The sequence below is a fragment of the Falco peregrinus genome, chromosome 3 (genome assembly GCF_023634155.1).
Source record: "Falco peregrinus isolate bFalPer1 chromosome 3, bFalPer1.pri, whole genome shotgun sequence".
Lineage (NCBI taxonomy): Eukaryota > Metazoa > Chordata > Aves > Falconiformes > Falconidae > Falco > Falco peregrinus.
The window spans coordinates 110,378,611-110,397,974 of NC_073723.1; the positions used below are offsets into that span (position 1 = coordinate 110,378,611).

Here is a 19,364-nt window from a genome sequence, read left to right on the forward strand (position 1 = left end):
GGGGGGGGGGTCTCCTGGGTGCCAAAGGGGTGATGGGGGGGGGGGTCTCCTGGGTGCCGGGGAGTTTATGGGTGGGGGGTGCACTGGGTGCCGCTGAGCTGCAGGTGACAGACGGGGGTGGCTGGGTGCCACCGGGGCACCGGGAGGGTCTGGGGGCTGCCCCGGGCTGCTGCGGGCAGGAGGGGGCACCCGGTCCGGGGGCGGGGGGGCACCGGGGATGGGGTCCGCAGGGTCAGTCCCCGGGGCCAGACACCGTTTCCCGGTGCCGGTGCCGGGTGCCGGTGCCATTTCCTGGTGCTGGTTCCCGGTGCCGGTTCCCGTTTCCCGAGGCCGGGGCCGTTTCCCGGTGCCTGTGCCGGTTCCCGGGGCCGGTTCCCGGTTCCCGGTTCCCAGTGCCGGTTCCGGTGCCGGTTCCCGGTGCCGTTTCCCGTTTCCCGGTGCCGTTTCCCGTTTCCCGGTGCCGTTTCCCGGTACCGGTTCCGGTGCCGGTTCCCGGTGCCGGCCGCCCCCGGAGGGGCCGCCCCGCCCCGCCGCACGTGACGCGGCGCGGTGGCTGCGAGCGGCGGGGCCCCGCTCCGCTCCGCTCCGGTACCGGCCCCGGTACCGGCCCCGGCCCCCGCCCGCCGCACCCCCGGTAAGTGCCGCGCCAAGCGGAGCGGGAACCGGGGACCCCCGGAGCCCCCCCCCCGCCGTGGGGGGTGTGTCGGGGGGGGCCCGTCCCCCGGTGACCTTCAGCCGGTACCGGCAGCGCGGGGGTGGGGGGTCTGGGGGGCGGGGGATGCTCGGGGTCCGGGCGGTGGGGCCCGGGGGGGGGAGGGGGGGGGTTCAGCCCTCCCGTGTACCCCCAAATCTGCTCGTCCCCAAAATCCCTCCCCCTTGAACTGTCCCCCCCCGCGTTAATTACTCCCCTAAACTGCCCCCCAAACCTGCCCCCGGCTCTCCCAAAATCACCCCCCCAGCCCCCCCGGCAATCCGCCCCCCATGTCCCAGTCAACCCCAGCCTGCCCCCCCCGCCTCGGCCCCACGTTTGGGTCGCCCCCCCCCCCCCCCCCCCCCCCGGTGCCAACACCCCCCCCCCGGTGCCACCCCCTCACCCCGGGCCTGTTTCCCCTCCCCCCGCGGGCTTCTGGGGAGGGGGTCGGTGGGAGACCCCCCCTGCCCCACACACGCTGCAGCCCCCGGCGCACCGGGACGGGTCGTGTTTGCACCAGGGTCGCGTTTGCACGGGGACGGGTGACATTGTCGCATTTGCACCAGGGTTGCATTCGCATGCAGTCGTGTTTGCACGGGGACAGGTTGTGCTTGCACCAGGTCGTGCTTGCACAGGGATGGGTCGTGTTTGCACCAGGAGTGTGCTTGCACGCCGTCGTGTTTGCACCAGGGTCGTGCTTGCACAGGGATGGGTCATGCTTGCACCAGGAGTGTGCTTGCACACAGTCGTGTTTGCACCAGCATCACATTTGTGCAGGGATGAGACCTATTTACACAGGAGTCATTTTTGCACCAGGGATGTGCTTGCACACCGTTGTGTTTGCACAGGGATGGGTCGTGTTTGCACAGGGACAGGGCTCATTTTGCACCGGGGTCGCGTCTGCACCAGGGTGGTGTTTGCACCAGCGTCACGTTTGCACAGGGACGGGTCCCATTTGCATGAGACTCCCTTTTGCACCAGGGACACGCTTGCACGCTGCTATGTTTGCACAGGGACGGGGCGCCGTTTGCACGAGCGTTCGTGCTGCACGAGGCTCGCACACGCGGTGGGGGGGGGGTGTTTGCACGTGGCAGGGCGGGCAGTGGTGGCTGCTCCCCGGCTGTGTTTGCACAAGGATGGGTTTGCACCAGGGCCGTGTTTGCACCAGGGCCGGTGTCGCCGTGTCCCCTCCAGGGCGGTCCCCGGCGCTGTCCGTGGTGCTGCCCCGCGCGGTGCCGCCTCCCGCCGGCAGAGGGCGCCCTTCGGGGTGGGCGGGGACGGGGGTGCCAGGGGGGGTTGGGGGGGTGGGACTCACACGCTCATCAGCCGGGTACCCCCGTGTAGTGACCCCCCCTCCGCCGCTCCCGGCCCGCTGGCTCCCGGCAGCCAGCAAGGTGGCACTTGGCTTGCTGCCATCAGTAGGCTTCAGGGGTAACGCCGCTGCCTGAGCAGCCCGGCGGCGCGGTGAGGGGCTGTGGGGGAGCTCTTCTCTCCCCCAGAAAGTGCCATGGACCCCCCTGGACCCCCCCACGCCACCTAGATATACCTCCAGCCAGCACCGGCAGCCCCTCGGCCACTGCACCCTCAGGTAAGCTCCCATGGGTGCTCCCCACCCAAGGGTGCCCATCCCAAGGTGGGGTGAAGGGCACCCACAGCCTCTACCTCCCGCAGGGCAGCAGGATGGCCCAGCAGCGCCACACCATCCCCCCACCACTCAAGGTAGGTGTCACTGGGGCGGGGGCATCCAACCAGCACCCATGGCTGCCAGCATGGCCTTCCCCCACCCCAGCACCCATGGGTGCTAGCATGGCCTTCACCCCCCCCTTTGTCTTGCAGACGGAGGAGGACTACATCCCCTACCCCAGCGTGCATGAGGTAGAGCACCCAGAGATGGGTGCGAGGGCAGGCGAGCGGCTGGGTGGGTGCGTGGGTGGCTGGATGGCCGGAGCACCCACCTGGGTTGTGGGTGCAGGTGCTGGGCCGAGAGGGGCCGTTTCCCCTCATCCTCCTGCCGCAGTTTGGGGGTTACTGGATCGAGGGCACCAACCACCAGCTAAGCGGGGCACCCGAGGGCCCCCCTACCCCAGCACCCGGCAGCCGGGCAAGGCTTGAGGGCAACCACACGGCCAAGATCTACCGCAAGCACTTTTTGGGCAAGGTGAGGCCCCATGGGTGCTCCAGGCATGGGTGGGTGGGCTCCCTGTCTGGGTGGGCTCCCCGTGGGTGTGTGTGGGCAGGGGCATGGAGACCTCATAAGCATGGGTGCTCATGGACTTGGGTGCCCTGTGGCATGGGTGTTCACCTGTACGGGTGCTCATGGATGTGGCTGTGGGTATCTACGGGCATGGGAGCCCCATGGCTATGGGTGCTGGTGGACCTGGCTGCCCCATGGGCATGGGTGTGCGTGGGCATGGCGGCGCCCTTTGTGTGGGTGCCAGTGGGTGCTGGTGCACAGGAACCTGGGTGCCCCCTGGCATGGGTGCTCATGGGTGTGGGTGGCTCATTGCATGTGAGCCCGTGAGTGGAGGTGCGCTGTAGGTGGTGGTGTCTGTGAGTGTGGGTGCTCATGGGCATGGGTGCCCCATGGCGTGGGTGATTGTAGACATGGGTGTCCATGGGCACGGGGAACCTACAAGCATCTATAAGATGGGTGGCCCGTGGGCATAGGTACCCCATAGGTACGGGTGCTCATGGGGCACGGGTGCCTGCCAGCATCAGCACCCACTGGCACGGTCATGGGTGCTTGGCCCCCTCCCTGCAGGAGCACTTCAACTACTACTCCCTGGACCCCACTCTGGGCCACCTCGTCTTCTCCCTCAAGTATGATGAGCAGGAGCACCTCCACCTGCTGCTGCGGTGAGCAGGGTGCCAGGGAGCACCCATGGGTGCTGGCTGAGGGCAGGGGGCCACTCTGACCCCTGCCTTGCCCCACAGTACCCGCACCCGCACCCTGCATGACGTGGTGCCCATTTCCTGCCTGGCCGAGTTCCCCAACGTGGTGCAGATGGCCAAGGTGGGTGCAACACCTCCGGGCAGCACCCGTGGGTGCCTCCCCACCCTGGGCCACCCACCGCATCACCCATCCTTCCTGCAGCTGGTGTGCGAGGATATCAATGTGGATCGGTTCTACCCTGTGCTCTATCCCAAGGTGAGCAGGGGGTGGGGGTGCATGGCACCCATGGGTGGGGGCACCCCAGGGTGCCCCCCACCCAACCTCTACCCCCTCCCACCCTCACAGGCATCCCGCCTCATCCTCGCCTTTGATGAGCACGTGCTCAGCAACCACTTCAAATTTGGGGTCATCTACCAAAAGCTGGGGCAGGTATGGGGTTGGGTGGGGTGGGGTTAGGGTGGTGGGGGTCCTGGGTGGGTGCTGGCACCCATCCCCACCCCACTGCAGACCTCCGAGGAGGAGCTTTTTGGCACCACGGAGGAGAGCCCGGCGTTTGCCGAATTCCTCGACGTCCTGGGTCAACGGGTGCAGCTGCGGGACTTCAAGGGGTGCGTGCTGGGGTGCTGGGTGGGGGGCACCCATGGGCCCCAGGTTCAGGGTGCCTGTTGCCCCCACCCATCCAGGTTTCGGGGAGGGCTGGATGTGACCCACGGGCAGACGGGCAGCGAGTCGGTGTACTGCCACTTCCGTGACAAGGAGATCATGTTCCACGTCTCCACCAAGCTGCCCTACACCGAGGGGGATGCCCAGCAGGTGGGGCACCCGTGGGTGCTGGGGGTGGTGGTGGAGGATGGTGGGGGGCAAGAGTTGAGGGGGAGCACATGGGTGCTTGGGAGAAATGGGGATGTAGGGGGTCTTGGGGCACCTATAGGGTGGAAGGGCTGGTGGGCCACCTGGGTGCTTTGGGGGTATCCATGGGGTGCAGGGGCTCCTGGGGCACCCATGGGTGCTGGGGAGCATCTGTGGGACGCAAGGGCTAGTGGTACACCCCAGGGTGCTGGAGGGTATCTATGGGATGCAGAGGCTAGCAGAGCACCCATGGGTGCTGGGGGGCTGTCTGAGATGCAAAAGCTGCAGGGGCACCCCTGGGTGCTAGTGGCCATCTATGGGGCACAAGGACTAGCAGCACACCTCTGGGTGCTGAAGGGGTGCCTATGGGAAGCAAAAGCTCCACAGGGCACCCATGGGTGCTAGGGGGCACCTATGGAGCACAGGGTCTGTCATTGCCTTTGTCCCCTGTGGTGTGACCACCCCGTGTCCCCTGTGTCTCCCCCCGTGTCCCCACAGCTGCAGCGGAAGCGTCATATCGGCAATGACATCGTGGCCATCGTCTTCCAGGACGAGAACACCCCCTTCGTCCCTGACATGATCGCCTCCAACTTCCTCCACGCCTTTGTGGTGGTGCAGCTGGAGCAGGGTGGCCCCCAGGGCACCCTCTACAAGGTGCCACCCCTGCCTCAGTTTCCCCATCCCCATGGGGTGCTGGGGGCAACAGGGTGCCCCCTCACTCCCCCTCCCCACCCCAGGTCTCTGTCACCGCCCGTGACGATGTGCCCTTCTTCGGCCCGCCGCTGCCTGACCCTGCTGTCTTCAGGAAGGTGAGCACCCATGGGTGTTGCTGGGGGAGGGGGTGTTCTCCGGATGGCACCCACCCAGGGCTGCCTCTTGCCCCCCCAGGGCCCAGAGTTCCAGGAGTTCCTGCTGACAAAGCTCATCAACGCCGAGTACGCCTGCTACAAGGCCGAGAAGTTCGCCAAGCTGGAGGTGGGTGCAAATGAGGGTGCTGAGCAGCTGGGGTGCTGAGGGTGCTGGGCATCTTGGGGGTGCACCTGTAAGGGGGCTGTGTATGCCGTGGGGCCCGTGGGTGCTGAGCACAACGTGGGTGCTGTGGGTGCTGTGCCTGTAGATGGGTGCTGTGCATGCTATGAGTAGCATGCCTGCTGTGGGTGCTGCACACATGGGTGCTGTACCTGCTGCGGGTGCTGTGCATGCTGTGGTGGTGTGGATGTGGATGCCGCGCCTGCTGTGGGTGCCATGCCTACTGCAGCTCTGCTCATGGGTGCCGTGCCTGCTGTGGGTGCTGTGCCTGCTGTGGGGCTGTGCCTGTGGGTGCTGTGAACGATGCAGGTGCTATGGATGTGGGTGCCGTGCCTGCTGCGGGTGCCGTGCCTGCTGTGGGTGCTGCGGGTGTCATGCCTGCTGCGGATGCTGCGGGTGCCGTGCCTGCTGTGGGTGCTGTGCCTGCTGCAGGTGCTGTGGATGTGGGTGTTGTGCCTGTCGTGGATGCTGCGCCTGCGGCGGGGCTGCGCATGTGGGTGCTGTGAAGGAGGCGGGTGCTGTAGCTGCGGGCGCTGCACACACCCTGGGCGCTGTGCGTGCGTGGGTGCCGTGTGCGGGGGTGCCGGGCCTGCTGCGGAACGGGGGAGGTGGGCGCGGGGGGTGCGGCGATGAGGGTGTGGAGCCGGCGCAGGGTGCGGTGCGGTGCGCAGCCAGTGCGGTGCGGGGCCGGTGCGGTGCGGCGCAGGGCCGGTGCGGCGCAGGGCCGGTGCGGTGCGGTGCGCAGTCGGTGCGGTGCGGTGCGCAGTCGGTGCGGTGCGGTGCGCAGGAGCGGACGCGGGCGGCGCTGCTGGAGACGCTGCACGAGGAGCTGCAGGCCCGCAGCCAGGCCATGCTGGGGCTGGGCCCCGACGACGATCGCCCTGACAACGGCGCCGCCGCCCCCGGTTTCTTCGAGTCCTTCAAGGTGGGGCGCGGCGCGGGGGGTCCGCGTGTGTCCCCCCCTTCCCCGACAGCGGGGCGGGGGTGCCCGGCGGTCCCGGGCGCTGCTGACGGGGGCGCGGGGGGGCCTTGCAGCGGGCGCTGCGGGGCCGCAGCCCCTCCCTGGAGGCCGTGGGGCTGGGACCCCGCCGGGCCCCCCCACCGCCCTCCCCCAACGCCGCCAACGCCGCCGCCAACGCCGCCGCCGGACCCCCCGACGGCGCCGCGGGGCCCGCCAGCGTGAGTGCCCCGCCCCCGCGACACGCCCCCGCCTCGCTGGCCACGCCCCCCCGCGCAGTCAGCCAGTCAGCGGGCGCCTGGCTGAGGCCGCGCCCCTTCTCCCGCCGAACCACGCCCCCCTCAGGCGGCACCACCCGGAGCTAAGCCCCGCCCCTTCGCGCTAGCCCTGCCCCACCTGCGTCTGCCCCGCCCAGCCCGTTCACCTGAGCGGCCCCGCCCCGCCCGCCCCCCGCCCCCCCCCCCCCCCCCGTTCCCCCGGGGCCCCCTGGGGCCGGTGACGCGGTGCCGCCCCCAGTCGCTGCTGGTGCCCGGGAGCCGGCGGGGACGCCGCGGCAGCGCCATCGGGCTGGGCTCGGTGGAAGAGGTGGGTACCCCCGGCACGGAGGCCCCCGCCGCCCTCCCTCCCCCCCCCCCCCCGGTGCTCCCCGGTTAACGGTGACCCGCAGGCGCTGCTGGTGCCCGGGAAGAGTCCGTCGCGGCGGCGGCCCGGGCCGCTCGGCTCCCGCCGCTCCAGCGCCATCGGTATCGAGAGCATCCAGGAGGCGCCGGCCGGCAGGTGAGCGCCGGTGCCGGGGGCGCGGGGCTGGCCCCGGCCGGTGTCGCCTCCCGGTGTCACCTCAGCGCCCGCCACCTCCCCCCAGGGACGGCCCCGCCGCCGCCCCCGAGGGCGCCTGCTCCGCACACAGCTCCCCCGAGAGCCGCCGGCACCCCGGCAGGTCCCGCACCCAGCACCGGGACGGGGGCACCGGCGAGGGGGGGGCACCGGGGTGACGCGGGGACAGGGGGGGCACCGGGATGCATTGGGCCGGGGTGGCACTGGGGTGGGGTGGCATGCGGACAGGGTGACATTGGGGTGACATGGGGACTGGAGGGCACTGGAGTGGTGCACCGCGAGAACAGGGTGGCACTGGGACAGGGTTGCACTGGGATGTGGCAGCAGCTTGGCATAGCACAGGGATGCAGGGTGGCACTGGGATGGGGTGACATGGGGCCTGGAGGACACTGGGATGGGGGTGGCAATAGGACAGGGTGGCACCAGGATGGGCTGACTTGGGGACAGGGTACTATTGGGGTGACACGGGGACTGGAGGGCACTGGGGTGGCACAGTGCAGGGACAGGGTGGCACTGGGATGGGGTGACATGGGGACTGGAGGGCACTGGCACGGGGGCAGTGCAGGGACAGGGTGGCACTGGGATGGGGTGACATGGGGACTGGAGGGCACTGGCACGGGGCAGTGCAGGGACAGGGTGGCACTGGGATGGGATGATCCCAGGACAAGGTGGCACCGGGAGGGTTGGCACAGGGCAGCATGGGGACAGGACAGCGCAGGGACAGGGTGTCCGAGGGACAGGGTGGCACCCAGGAGCCTCGTGGCACAGGGGCTGTGTGTCACTGGGACAAGGTAGGCGGAATGCAGTGGGTTGGTGGCACTTGGGTGGCCTGGGCACAGGGTGGCATGGGGCAAGGGTGGTGTGGGGTTAGGGTGGGGTGGCATGGAGGTGGGTGGCATGGGGACAGGTTGGTGTGACAAGGGACATGGGCATGGAATGCCACAGAGATGGGTGACAAGGAGATGAGACATTGCAGGGATGGGTGGCATGGAGACAGGGTGGCACAGGAATACGACATCCTAGGGATGGGTGACACAAGGATGGGACACCCCAGGGATGGGTGACATGGGGACAGGGTGGCACAGGGATGGGACATAACAGGGATGTGTGGCAGGGGGTCAAGGTGTCACAGGGATGGGACATCCTAGGGATGGGTGGCATGGGGACAGGGTGGTGCAGGGATGGGATATCGCAGGGTGGGTGGTGTGGGGACAGGGTGGCATAGGGATGGGACATCCTAGGAATGGGTGACATGGAGATGGGACATCACAAGGATGGGATGGCATGGGGACAGGGTGGCGCAGGGATGGGACATCGCAGGGATGGGTGGCATGGGGACAGGGTGGCACAGGGATGGGTGGTGTGGGGACAGGGTGTTCTGGGGACAGCACGGCGTCACGGCGGGCCATGGTGGCAGCCACGTGGCGCAGTGCCAGCCTGTCCCTGGCTTTGGGGGACTGTCCCTCAGCAGGGCTGAGAAGCCGGAGCCGCCGGATTTCTCCCGCTCCTCCTCCAGCGCCAGCAGCTTTGGCAGTGCCAGCGAGGAGCCCAGCGAGCCGGGCAGGGTACCAGGGTGCTGGGGGTGGGGGCTGGGGGGTGGGGGTGGGCAGCACCCCTTTGACCCCCCTGCACCCTTAGGAGAGCCGCTCGCCCTTGGGGACCCACTGTGACGCCTTCACTGACACCCCCTGGCCGGATGACCCCCCCGGGACCCCCCCCAGGTAGCCCATCACCAGGGTGTCAGGTGGCCACAGCACTGGGGGACCCCCCGGGGTGCTCATGGCCCCCCCTTTCCCCAGGCCGCCGCCCCCCTGACCCCCCCTGCCCCGAGATCAAAATCCAGCTGGAGCAGCCCCCCCATAACCCGGTGAGGCTGTCCCCCCCCCCCCAGTGCACCCCTATATGGGTGTCCCCATATTGGGGTGCACCCACTGATGTCCCTCTGCACAGGGCTCATAGTCACCTCCCCCATCCCCGGGGGTGGGGGTCACTCCTTTGTGTCCCCCCTGCGTGCCACCCCCGTGCCAGGAGCTGAAGCCATCATCCCCGGTGCACGATTTGGGGGGACCCTCCCAAAAATGGGGGTGTCCCCTCCTCCAGACAATCTCCGTCACCCCAAGTACCCCTTGGGGGGGGTGATGCACCGCGAAGGGCCCACCCCCCCCCACTGTGACCCCAATGTCGCACAGGAGGTGCTCCCCCAAAACGCAGAGTGGGTCCAATCCGAGCATCACCCCCTCCCTAAAAAAAAAGGGGGGCTCAAATCCAGGGCAAATCAAAAGTGGGGCTCCCCTTGCCCCCCCCCTTTTATTTTAAGGGGAAAAAACTCTGGAATGGGTCAGATGCTGGAATTGGGGGGGGGGATTATTTTTTCAAGCTCCCCCAAATCGTGTTTGTGTTTCCCATGTGTCCTGTATAAAATAAAGGTTTATTTATCGCTACGGCTGGAGGGTGCTGGGGGAGGGTCCCTGATATCGGGGAGGGGTGTCCCCAAAACCCCAAACAGCAGCAGGGGCTCACCCTTTTATTGGGGGGGGTGGGGGTGGCATTTACACAGATTTGGGGACTTTTTGCAGCAGGCCAGGCTGAGCAAAAGCCTTTCTGTGATTTTCCCCTATTTTTGGGGTGCCCCAAAATGTGGCAGCCGATGCCCCCCCCCCCCAAAAAAAAACCAACAACAACCCACCCTTTTTTTTATTTTTGCTCTGGCAGCCAACCTGGCGTCGGGAGCGGCATTTGGCTGGCCAAGACCCCAGTGGCCCTCCGGCTCCTCGCCAAAGCCCTGGTCAAGAAAAAGCAGCTCCCCCCATCCCCCCCCCCCCCCGAACCCCCAAAAACCACGGAAGCACCCCGGGGACCGGTTAAACATAGCTCTGGTGCCGCCTGGTTTCTGGGAAGCCCCAGCGCCAGGGCTGGGTTGCGGTTGGGGATGCCGGGCGATGCCGGCGAGGGGTGCAAAGGGCACCCAGCAAAGTAGGGGTGTCCATAGCGCCCCCACCCCCCCCCCCCCACCCCCCCCCAAAATCCAGCAGCACTCGGGTCACCGCCTTTGCCTGCTCCAAAGTTTGCTGGTTAATAAGAACCTGGAGCAGAGATTTAGTTATAAAGCTGGTAAATAAGTAAAAAGGGAGGGCGGGAGTGGGGTTGGAGGGGCCTGGCGGGGTTTTGGGGGTGTTCGGGGTGGGGTGGGGGTTGCAAATCAGAATGCAGCCAGGGTGTGCAAAGGGGCTGCTCATGCACAGGATTTGCACGGGCAAAGCGGTATTTGCAGAGGCAGGGCAACGTTTGCACCTGCGTGGTGGGCATTTGCACAGGCGAGGAACCATTTGCATGCACAAGGCGCCGTATGCATGTTGCACGGTGATTTTTGCACGGGTGCTGCGACTTTTGCACGGGCAAGGGCAGCGTTGGCTTAGCTCGGGCATAATTTTGCATGGGCATGGTGACTTTTGCACGCTCAGAACACTATTTGCACGCCCAGGGCACTTCTCTGGTGCTACCCCAGGCTCTCAATCTCCTCCTCACCAGCTGCAAAAGCCCCCTCCCCTAATTACCCCCGCCCCCTAATTACCCAACCCTTAATGAAGCGGGTGTGCCCCAGTGGGGTACCACCCCATAAATCTCCCTTTTTCTCCCCTCTCCCTGCAATACTTGACCCCAAAACTACTCCAGATCCCTCTGTGGGCAGCAAGTTGCTTTAAAGCAAAGCATTTTAAAGCAAAATAAATGATCCAGGAGACAAAAAACAAGAGTTTTGGTGACAAATTAACCTGGTGAGTTAATTTTTTTTCCCATCTTCATGTGGTTTCTGGGTACCCACACATGTGGTGAGTGGGGCACCGGGGTCAGTTCTCAGCCAAGGGACCAGGAGGGCATTTTTGGGACCCAGCCCCATCGCGTCTCGCTCAAAGAAGGGGTTTTATCCGCCGAGGCTCCAGCTCCCATCCCAAATCCCGCAGTGGGCTCGGGATAGGGCAGGCAACGATGCTAATTACAGGGGAAGGAACCGTCTATTTACAGAGGCAGCTCCCAGCATGAAACCGCCAGCGGCTGCTTTTGCTCCGCTGAGTCTTTCTTTTTCTCTCCTCTTTCCCGGGCGCTGCTACCCAAAAAAAAAAAAAAAAAAAAAAGGGGGGGGGTGTAAGGGATTAAAAATAAATCCCCCTCCATGGTTTGTAAGAGGCACTTTAGCAGAGGAGGAAGAGGAGGGCGAGGAAGGGCAGGAGGATGGAGGCAGTGGGGTGGCCGGCGGCGTTGCAGTGGGCTTGGTTGGAGCCGATGCAGGCGGCGTAAGCCATGGCGTGGGGGATGTAATTTTGCTCGTGGACCCCGTGGAGGAGGTGGGCCATGGGGCCGCGGGCGAACACAGCCACATCCTCGCCACCGTGGGTCTCCTGGCGCAGCGGCACGGCCGATTGTGCCTGGTAGTTGGCGTGTGCTCGGGGGAAAAAACAAAATAATTATAAAAAACCAGGCAAAAATAAGACTAGTTTTCAAAAAGCACTAATTGTAGCCAGGCTGTAACAATTTTAGGGGGTTTTGCCCCGAAATACGCTCACCAAAATCAACGGCGGAGACGTTTTCTCGTTCGCCCGCCACGATTTTGTAGCCAGGGCCATTGCCGTAGAGGATGGAGGTGAAGGGTTTGCGGTCCACGTCACTCTGCATCGGGGCCAGACCTGGGGGTGGTGGCACAGTCAGAAGGACAGGGATGTCTCCAAGTGTCCCCCTGCTCCGTGGCCTGGCAGAGACTCACCGAAAATGGGGTTCCCGCGGGGGGTGTAGCCACCGAAGGTGAAGACGTGTGAGTGGTCAGCGGTGACTACGCTGAGGGTGTCCTGGGGTGAGGTGAGGCGGGTGGCCAGCCCAATGGCTCGGTCCAGCTCCACCGCCTCGTGCAGTGCCTGCTTCGCCTTCCCCTCGTGGTGTCCGTGGTCGATGCGGCCCCCTGCGGCCCCCCCGGCGCTGCTCAGCATCGTCCTCCACAGCCCTGATTGTGCCCCATCCCCCCCCCCCTGCCCTCCTCTTCCCCTCCCCCCCTTATCCCCATCTTTCCACCCCCCTACTCTTTTCCCCTTTGCAGCCCTCCTATCACCCCCTTTATCCCCCATTTTTGCACCCCTCATCCCCCTCCTTTCCCCCCATGCATCCCCCCCCTCTGCTCCCCTTTGCACACCCATACTCCCCCCCACCTTCAACCAGGAGGAAAAACCCCCGGGGATTTTTCTGGAGCATCCTGATGGCTACAGCCACCATCTCGGTGAGGGACGGATCAGTCTCGTTATTCCTGTCCAGCTCGTACACCATGTCGCCCGGCTCGAAGAGGCCTGGGGACAGTGACACTGGTGGGGACATTTTTTCTCCACCAAAAAAAAAAGGGGGGGGGGGGGAAAGGGGGGGTAAATCCAGCACTGCCGCCTTGTGCTGGCTCATGTATTTCACCCGCCACCGGATCCAGGGCAGTTAGATAGAAGCAGGGGGGATGCTCCCAGCCCACCCTTCCTCCGGCCCGGCTGGATCCTGAATCCTGAATCCCAGCTGGGCTGGAGAGTTGCACCACAGGCAAAAGAAATTGAATCCCCAGGGTGGAGTACCAGCGTCCTTGGGGACTTGCCAGCGTCCTTTTGGGGGTACCAGCATCCTTGGGGACATGCCAGCGTCCCTTTGGGGTGCCGCCAGCGTCCCTTTGGGGTGCCAGCATCCCTGGGGACTTGCCAGCATCCCTTTGGGGTACCAGCATCCCCAGGGCAGGGAACCAGCACCTTTGGGAGAGTAACTGGCCACGCCAGCTGCCCCAGCACCCCAGGATGGAGCAGGACACCCCCCCCAAAGCACCCAGTTGAGGCTGGGGCACCCTTGGGTGCCAGGACTCACCCAGCAGGAAGTCAACGCGGCTGAGGTTGAGTGCCAGCAGGTCGCGCCGGTGCCACACGTACTTGGCAATCTGGGGGACAAGCAGGTTGTCACCTCCCCATCACCTCTGCCAACCCCAGGGCTGCTTTATCCCCCCCACCCTCCACAAAACATCCCCCCCTGCCCCCAGGAACGGCTTTGTAAGGTTACAGTGGGGTGATATGTGTGTACACCCCCCCCCCCCCCCCCCAAAAAAAAAAGTCCCCGTCACCTTGCCAGGGGGCTTGGCCTCGTGCCACGCCTGGACGAGGTCCCTGCGGTCCAGGCGGGTACCCCCGATGCTTGTCCTCGTGGGGATACTCCACATCACTGGTGTTTTTGGGGAACATATATTTCCGCCCACCACCCAAGATCACCTGCAGAAGAGGGGAGGGGGAAAAAAAAAGGATTTTTAAAAACTATTTAAAATTATTTTTCATTTCCCCCCCCCCTAATTTGGGTTGAAGGAGGGAAAACTCAGACCAGGCGGAGAGGGATGTCCAGGAAAACCCTGGCGTTGCACAAAAAAAGCGGGTGAAAACACCTGAGGAATTTCACCTCGCTCAAAATAACCCTGAATCTCTTCCTATTAATTAAACCCCAGGACAAAAATAACTATTTCTAGCAGCAAATTTGGTGCTTCAATTTTTTATATTTTTTTTTTCCTCCCCTCCTGTGGGAGGGATGCTCCACGTCGGGGTCCCCGCATGAACCCGCTGGGACAGAGCCCCATCCCGCAGCTCTCACTGTTTGCTTTGGAGCCCAATTTATTTGGCCTCTGTTATTTATAGGCGGGCAGAGATTTTTTTATTCTCCCCCCCCCCCCCCCCCTTCTCCACGCAGAAGGTGAATTATAAAGCTGCAAAGCACTGCCGCCAAAATTATTAAGAAAAAAAAAAAGGGGAAAAAAAAAAAAAGTCTTTCCCCCGCTATATAATTATTTCCAGCCTGGGACAGAGTTAAAATTATATTAAAGGAAAAAAATAACAGAAGAAGAGGCTATTAAAGAGCTAAATAACAGGCTGAAATGTTTTGCTTTGGGGCTATTTTGAAGGACAGAAGAGTATTTATTTACAGGGCTGAATTTCTGCGTAAATCCACAGTGAGGGGCAGAATCAGGGGGAAAATGGAGGGTTTTGGGTCTGAGAAGTATGAGAAAGGAGGGGGCTGCGGTGGAGGTGGGGGCTCAGTGGGATGTGGGGGTCTGGTCCGATATGAGGTCATGGTCCCAGCCCTATGTTTGACGGGGGTCCTGGTGGCACATCCATCAGGGGTTCTGGTCCCATATCCACACAACTGTTCTGGTCCATCACCCATGGGTGGTCCTGGTCCTGGGTCTACTGGGGGTTCTGGCTCTGCACCCATGGGTGGTCCTGGTCCTAGTTCTGCTGGGGGTTCTGGCTGTGCACCCATGGGTTGTCCTGGACCCATATTTTCTGGGGGTTCTGGCTCTGCACCCATGGGTGGCCCTGACCCCACATCTACCCACAATCCTGGTCCTGCACCCATTGGTGGTCTCAGCCTCCCATCTACTGGGGTGGTCCTAGTCTACCTAGACTGGTACCCCCTCCCAGTCCTAGCCCTGCACCCTTTGGTGGCCCCTACCCAACATCTACCGGGGGTCCCAGCCCTTCACCCAGTCACAGTCCTCATCCCACATCTACCCATGGCCCTGTCCCCCTTCCTGGCTGGCTCCAACCCGTGTCCTTGGTGGCCCCCTCCCTGGGTGGCTCTAGCTCATGTCCCAGGCAGCCCTGCCCCGATCCCTACCTCGATGTCTGGAATGTTCTCCACCAGCTGTCGGGCGATGTCCCTGCAGCCGCCCTCCAACGCGTCCGGGGGCATCTCTCCATCCGAGTACCAGTCGCGGTTGGCAGAGTGGGCGTAGGCAGCACTGGGCGTCGCGTGGGTCACCCGTGTGGTGGTGACGATGCCCACTGCCTTGCCTGCACCACGAAATTGGGGGATGGTGAGAACACCCCAACCCCCCCACTGCTTTACTTCCACCCCCCCCAGCCCCTCACCTCCATCCTTGGCCCAGCGGAGGATGGAGGTCACCTCCTGGCCCTTGGTGGTGTTGCAGCGGTCACGGGTGACGCCGGCGCTGACACCCACCGTCCCCTCGTTGGCTTTGACGCCACAGAGGTAGGCAGTAGCCGTGCCCGCGCTGTCGGGCACCTGTGCGTTGGTGTTGTAGGTCTGGTGGGGGGAGACAAATAACCCACCATCGTCACCCACCACCATTGTCATCCTCAGCCCCATCACCAGTCCTACCCAGGGGGGCTCCACCATCACCGCCCCCACCCTGCAGCTCCCCACCCCACCCCGTTTAGCTGCACTGGACCCCCATCCTGCCTCTGCACCCCCATCTTTTGCCCCCCCATTTTGCCCCTTGCAGCCCCCTGCGTGGTTGCACATCACCCCCTTGCTGCATTTTGCTGCTTTTAGCCTTTTTTCAGCCCATTTTTCGGCAAGGAGAGAGAAGCCACAGCCACAAGCATCCCCCGCGGGGCGAAGGGAAACGGTGGGGAGCAGCAGAGACTTCCAATTTAATTATTAAAAAAAAAAAAAAAAGCCTTCTGTTCAGCCAAACGACCCCAGGAGAAGCAGGGGGGGGGTCCCGCAGCTTCCCACGGCCGGGCAGCCTCATCCTACCCCCCCCTCCCTGTTCCCACGGGCCAGACCCTGGCACAGCGAGTGGGCAACAGAGCCAGCTCCCTTTGCCCGCCCCTGACCTAATTTCGGCTCCTGGTCGATGCTGCCTACCCATGACCTTGCGGTGGGTGTCACGTCCCCCGTGGGTGTCCCGGGGGGGCCTCACCTTGGCCAAAGCGACGTAGGGGAACTTCTCCATCTCCAGCAGGCTCTCCTCACCCTTGCGGTTTTGCAGCTGCCCTTTGAGGATGCGGGCGGCGGTGACAGTGGAGACGCCCATGCCTGCCAGGGCACCCGTCAGCTCGCCACACGGGTGCCACGCAACGCTGGCGGGCGCCCGGGCTATCCCAGCACCCCATTTATTGCAAACCCCGTTTATCACAAACCGAGTTGGGTGCAGCACCCAGTTATTCCAAACCCAATTTATCGCGGCACTCTGTTTGTTGCAAACTCTATTGCAACACCCGGTTTATCACCAATGGTTTGTTGTAGCACCCAATTTTTTGTAGCACCTGGTGCATTGCAAGTCCAGTTTATCCCAGCACCCAGTTTTTCGCAAATCCAGTTCATTGCAGCACCTTGTTTGTTGCAAACCCAGTTTAGCGCAGCACCCAACGTACTGCAAGCCCGGTTTAGCCCAGCACCCAACTTATTGCAAGCAGGACACCCAGTTTATTGCGCACCCGATTTACCATAGCACCCGCTTTACTGTGCCCACTTTCCCGCAGCCCCCATTCTGTCGCAGCCCCCACTCCCCCTCTCCCGCCCCCCGGGGTGGGTGCCCCCGTCTCACCGTCACCCAGGAAGAGGATGAGGTTCTTGGCCACGTTCTGGTTGAGGTGCTGGAGCCGCAGCGCTGCCCGCAGGGTTTCCTGCGCCTGCCGCCGCCAGTACTCGGGGTCCTTCTCCCTCTCTGCAGGGGGAGGAACAGGCTCCATAGCACCCAACAGCACCCACTTTTGGGGTGCTGCCCCCCCCCCCCCCCCAACCTCACCTACCAGGGACCAGTGATGCTGAGCAGAGCTGGGCAAGGAGGATGAGGAGGAGAGCCTTCATCTTGTGGTGCTGGGTAAGGGAGAGCTGCAGGGGGGCAGCACCCGCTCTGTGCCTCAGTTTCCCCACTGAGACCTTCGCCCCGGGGCTCAGCCAAGCAAGGACAGGAGAGAAATGTCCCCTCCCTGCATGGTCACCAATGTGACCCCCTGGGGACATGCCAGTTCCCTCGCCCCGGCCACCAGTGCCATGGGGCGTCACCTCACTGGCACCAACCCGGGGCTGGGCACACGGCCCCCACGTGTGCGTGGCACAGCAGGGTCCCCGTTGCGTGGCCCTGTCCTTGTTGCATGGCGATGTCCCCATCATGTTGGGGTCCCCATCGCATGGCTGTGTCCCCATCGTGTGGCCGCATCACCTCTGTGTCCCCATCCTGTGCCCATGTCCCCTTTGCACATCTGCATCCCCGTTGCAAACCCGTGTCCCCCCTGCACCTCTGTGTCCCCATCTCGCACGTCCCCACCACACCCCCCTGTCCCCAGCAGGAGTGCATGTCCTGTCCCGGTGTCCCCACCCTGTGCCCATGTCCCCATTGCACACCCGTGGCCCCATCACACGTCTGCATGCCTGTTGCACGCTTGTGTCCCCACCACATGCCTGTGTCCCCATTGCGCACCCATGTCCCTGTTGCACCCCAATGTCCCCTTGTGCACCGCACCCATGTCCCCTTCATACACCATGCACCCCCACATCCCCATCGCACCCCCGTGTTCCCGTTGCACACCGATGTCCCCGTTGCACACCTGCATCCACACCACATGCCCATGTCCCCACCAGATGGCTGTGTCCCCACGCCATCCCTGCGTCCCCATCACCCCCCCGTGTCCCTGTTGCACCCCCGTGTCCTCAGCCCATCCCCGTGCCCCTGTTGCACGCGTGTCCCCAGCACACCCCCACCACACACCCGCGTCCCTACCACCCCTCCGTGTCCCCAACATACCCCTGTGTCCCCATCGCACCCCCCGTGTCCCCATCGCACCCCCGTGTCCCCACTGCATCCTCCCCCCACCATTGCATCCCTCTCCCACCCCCCGCTCCCCAGGCCACCCCCCCCCCCCGTCCTCCCCGGGGGTGGCAGTGGGGCCTCGGGGGGTCCTTCCCACGGCGGGGGGACACACACACACGTACCCGCACAAACTTGGGTGCCGACACCCACGTCCCTCCTGGGCGGCGGGAGGAGGCCGGGCCGGGGGGACCGCGAGCCCTTAAATCCCCCCGCACCCGGCCTTCGCCTCCTCCTCCTCCTCCCCCTCCCCTTCCTCCACCCTCCCCCCGCTGCCAGCACGGGGCGGGGGGGGGGGGCGAGAAAAGGCGACAAACTGGGCTTACTGGTGCCCTCTGCTGGGTTTTACTGGGAGGACTGGGAGGACTGGGGTGCACTCAAGGATGGCTGTGGGCGCTCAGCATCCCTCCCCCCACGCGGGGGGTGGGGGCAGAGGTGTGTTTTGCCGGATTTTGCATTATTTTCACCCAAGACGTGCCAGCCACATGAGCGTGGGTTGGGTGTGTGTGTGTGATGGGGGGAGGGGGGGTTTCCCCCCTCTGCCTCAGTTTCCCCACGGTGGGTCCTGCCGCAGCTCACGCCCTGCCTGAAGCGGCTTTACTGTAGGTCCTACAATAAACAGGGCTCGGTGGCGGGGGTGGGGGAGGCGGGTGACACGCTCCCCTGCCTCAGTTTCCCCACCGCGGGGGCCCCGGGTGCTCTCCCAGAAGGTGGCAGTCTTTGCCCAAAAATCCGCTCCCCGAAAGCTTCGGGGTGCCACCAAGGGTGCCCCAAGGCCGCCCCGCTGCCCGGGGGATGGGCACAGCCCCTGCACACCCCCAAATCCCCCCCAGCACAGCCCCCGGCCCTTTGCACCCCCCCAGCGCTTTCCCTGCCCTTGGCAGCCCCATGGGTGCGATGAAGGTGTCAGTGCTCAGCCCGCCGGTGTGGCGTGGGGAGCCGGGGGGTGGCACCCTGTCCCCCACCTCTGTCACCCCACGCACTGTGGGCGCTTGCCAGTGATGAAAAGCTCATTTAAAAGCTCATTAGTCCGGTGGGGAGTTGCAATCTGGGGAGCTCCTGGCTGCGTGTGCAAATCCGGCTGGGCCGAACCCCAAAACGCTTCAAGGGGCTGTTAAACACACACACACAGGGGGGGGGGGCAAGGTTGCGGCCCACAGATGCACACTTGCACGCTTGTGAGCTTGTACAATTGCAGGCTTGCACGATTGGGTGCGTGCACGCTTGCACAGTCATGTGCTTGTATACATGGTGCAACTGCAAGCTTGCACAGGCTCGTGCTTTTACACGCTTGCACAGTCACTTGTGCGGGCACTTGCAACATTGCGTGTGCGCCCCCTTGCACGACTGTTTGCAAAACCGCTCGCTTGCACACGGGCGTGCTTGCACTGGTTGCGTACTTGCACGGCTGTGCGCTTGCACGACGGCGCGCTTGCAGAATTGGGCGCCTGCAACACTGGCTGCTTGCACGCTCGCACGGCTGCTTGCACGGCGAGTGAGCTGCGGT

General features: G+C 64.3%; 2 protein-coding genes across 7 annotated transcripts; one reads left to right on the forward strand and one right to left on the reverse strand.

Annotated features, from left to right (window-relative positions):
- Window positions 1-483: 483 nt before the first annotated feature.
- RAP1GAP (RAP1 GTPase activating protein) lies at window positions 484-9,694 on the forward strand. 6 transcript variants are annotated; one of them, XM_055798961.1, is made up of 23 exons: window positions 484-634; window positions 2,232-2,279; window positions 2,363-2,410; window positions 2,528-2,566; window positions 2,664-2,849; window positions 3,453-3,547; window positions 3,626-3,704; window positions 3,786-3,839; window positions 3,930-4,013; window positions 4,092-4,192; window positions 4,268-4,397; window positions 4,932-5,087; window positions 5,171-5,242; window positions 5,322-5,408; window positions 6,250-6,387; window positions 6,498-6,641; window positions 6,937-7,005; window positions 7,088-7,197; window positions 7,283-7,357; window positions 8,726-8,819; window positions 8,893-8,968; window positions 9,048-9,121; window positions 9,205-9,694. In XM_055798961.1, exons 3-23 carry the CDS (start codon window positions 2,372-2,374, stop codon window positions 9,211-9,213), a joined length of 1,911 nt encoding a protein of 636 aa, XP_055654936.1. In that variant the 5' UTR covers window positions 484-634; window positions 2,232-2,279; window positions 2,363-2,371; the 3' UTR covers window positions 9,214-9,694. The 6 variants fall into 6 exon arrangements, with proteins under 6 accessions (XP_055654936.1, XP_055654932.1, XP_055654931.1 ...); XM_055798957.1 differs by having other exon boundaries at window positions 538-634; window positions 2,191-2,279; XM_055798956.1 differs by having other exon boundaries at window positions 543-634; window positions 2,078-2,279.
- A 1,312-nt stretch (window positions 9,695-11,006) lies between these two features.
- ALPL (alkaline phosphatase, biomineralization associated) lies at window positions 11,007-18,102 on the reverse strand. Its single transcript, XM_055798976.1, is given in 13 exon segments — window positions 11,007-11,692; window positions 11,814-11,933; window positions 12,011-12,202; window positions 12,447-12,581; window positions 13,129-13,198; window positions 13,379-13,441; window positions 13,443-13,523; window positions 14,917-15,092; window positions 15,171-15,345; window positions 15,968-16,083; window positions 16,595-16,714; window positions 16,800-16,881; window positions 17,983-18,102. Coding segments are annotated over 12 exon segments (1,557 nt in total). The 5' UTR covers window positions 16,858-16,881; window positions 17,983-18,102; the 3' UTR covers window positions 11,007-11,441.
- Window positions 18,103-19,364: the final 1,262 nt, after the last annotated feature.

Excerpts from the sequence above, each read along its gene's own strand:
- RAP1GAP (XM_055798961.1), top strand. The coding sequence starts at position 2,372 with ATGGCCCAGCAGCGCCACACCATCCCCCCACCACTCAAG. Across the intron at positions 2,567-2,663 it reads CCTACCCCAGCGTGCATGAG|GTGCTGGGCCGAGAGGGGCC; the intron begins GTAGAGCACCCA and ends TTGTGGGTGCAG. Across the intron at positions 3,548-3,625 it reads CACCTCCACCTGCTGCTGCG|TACCCGCACCCGCACCCTGC; the intron begins GTGAGCAGGGTG and ends CTTGCCCCACAG.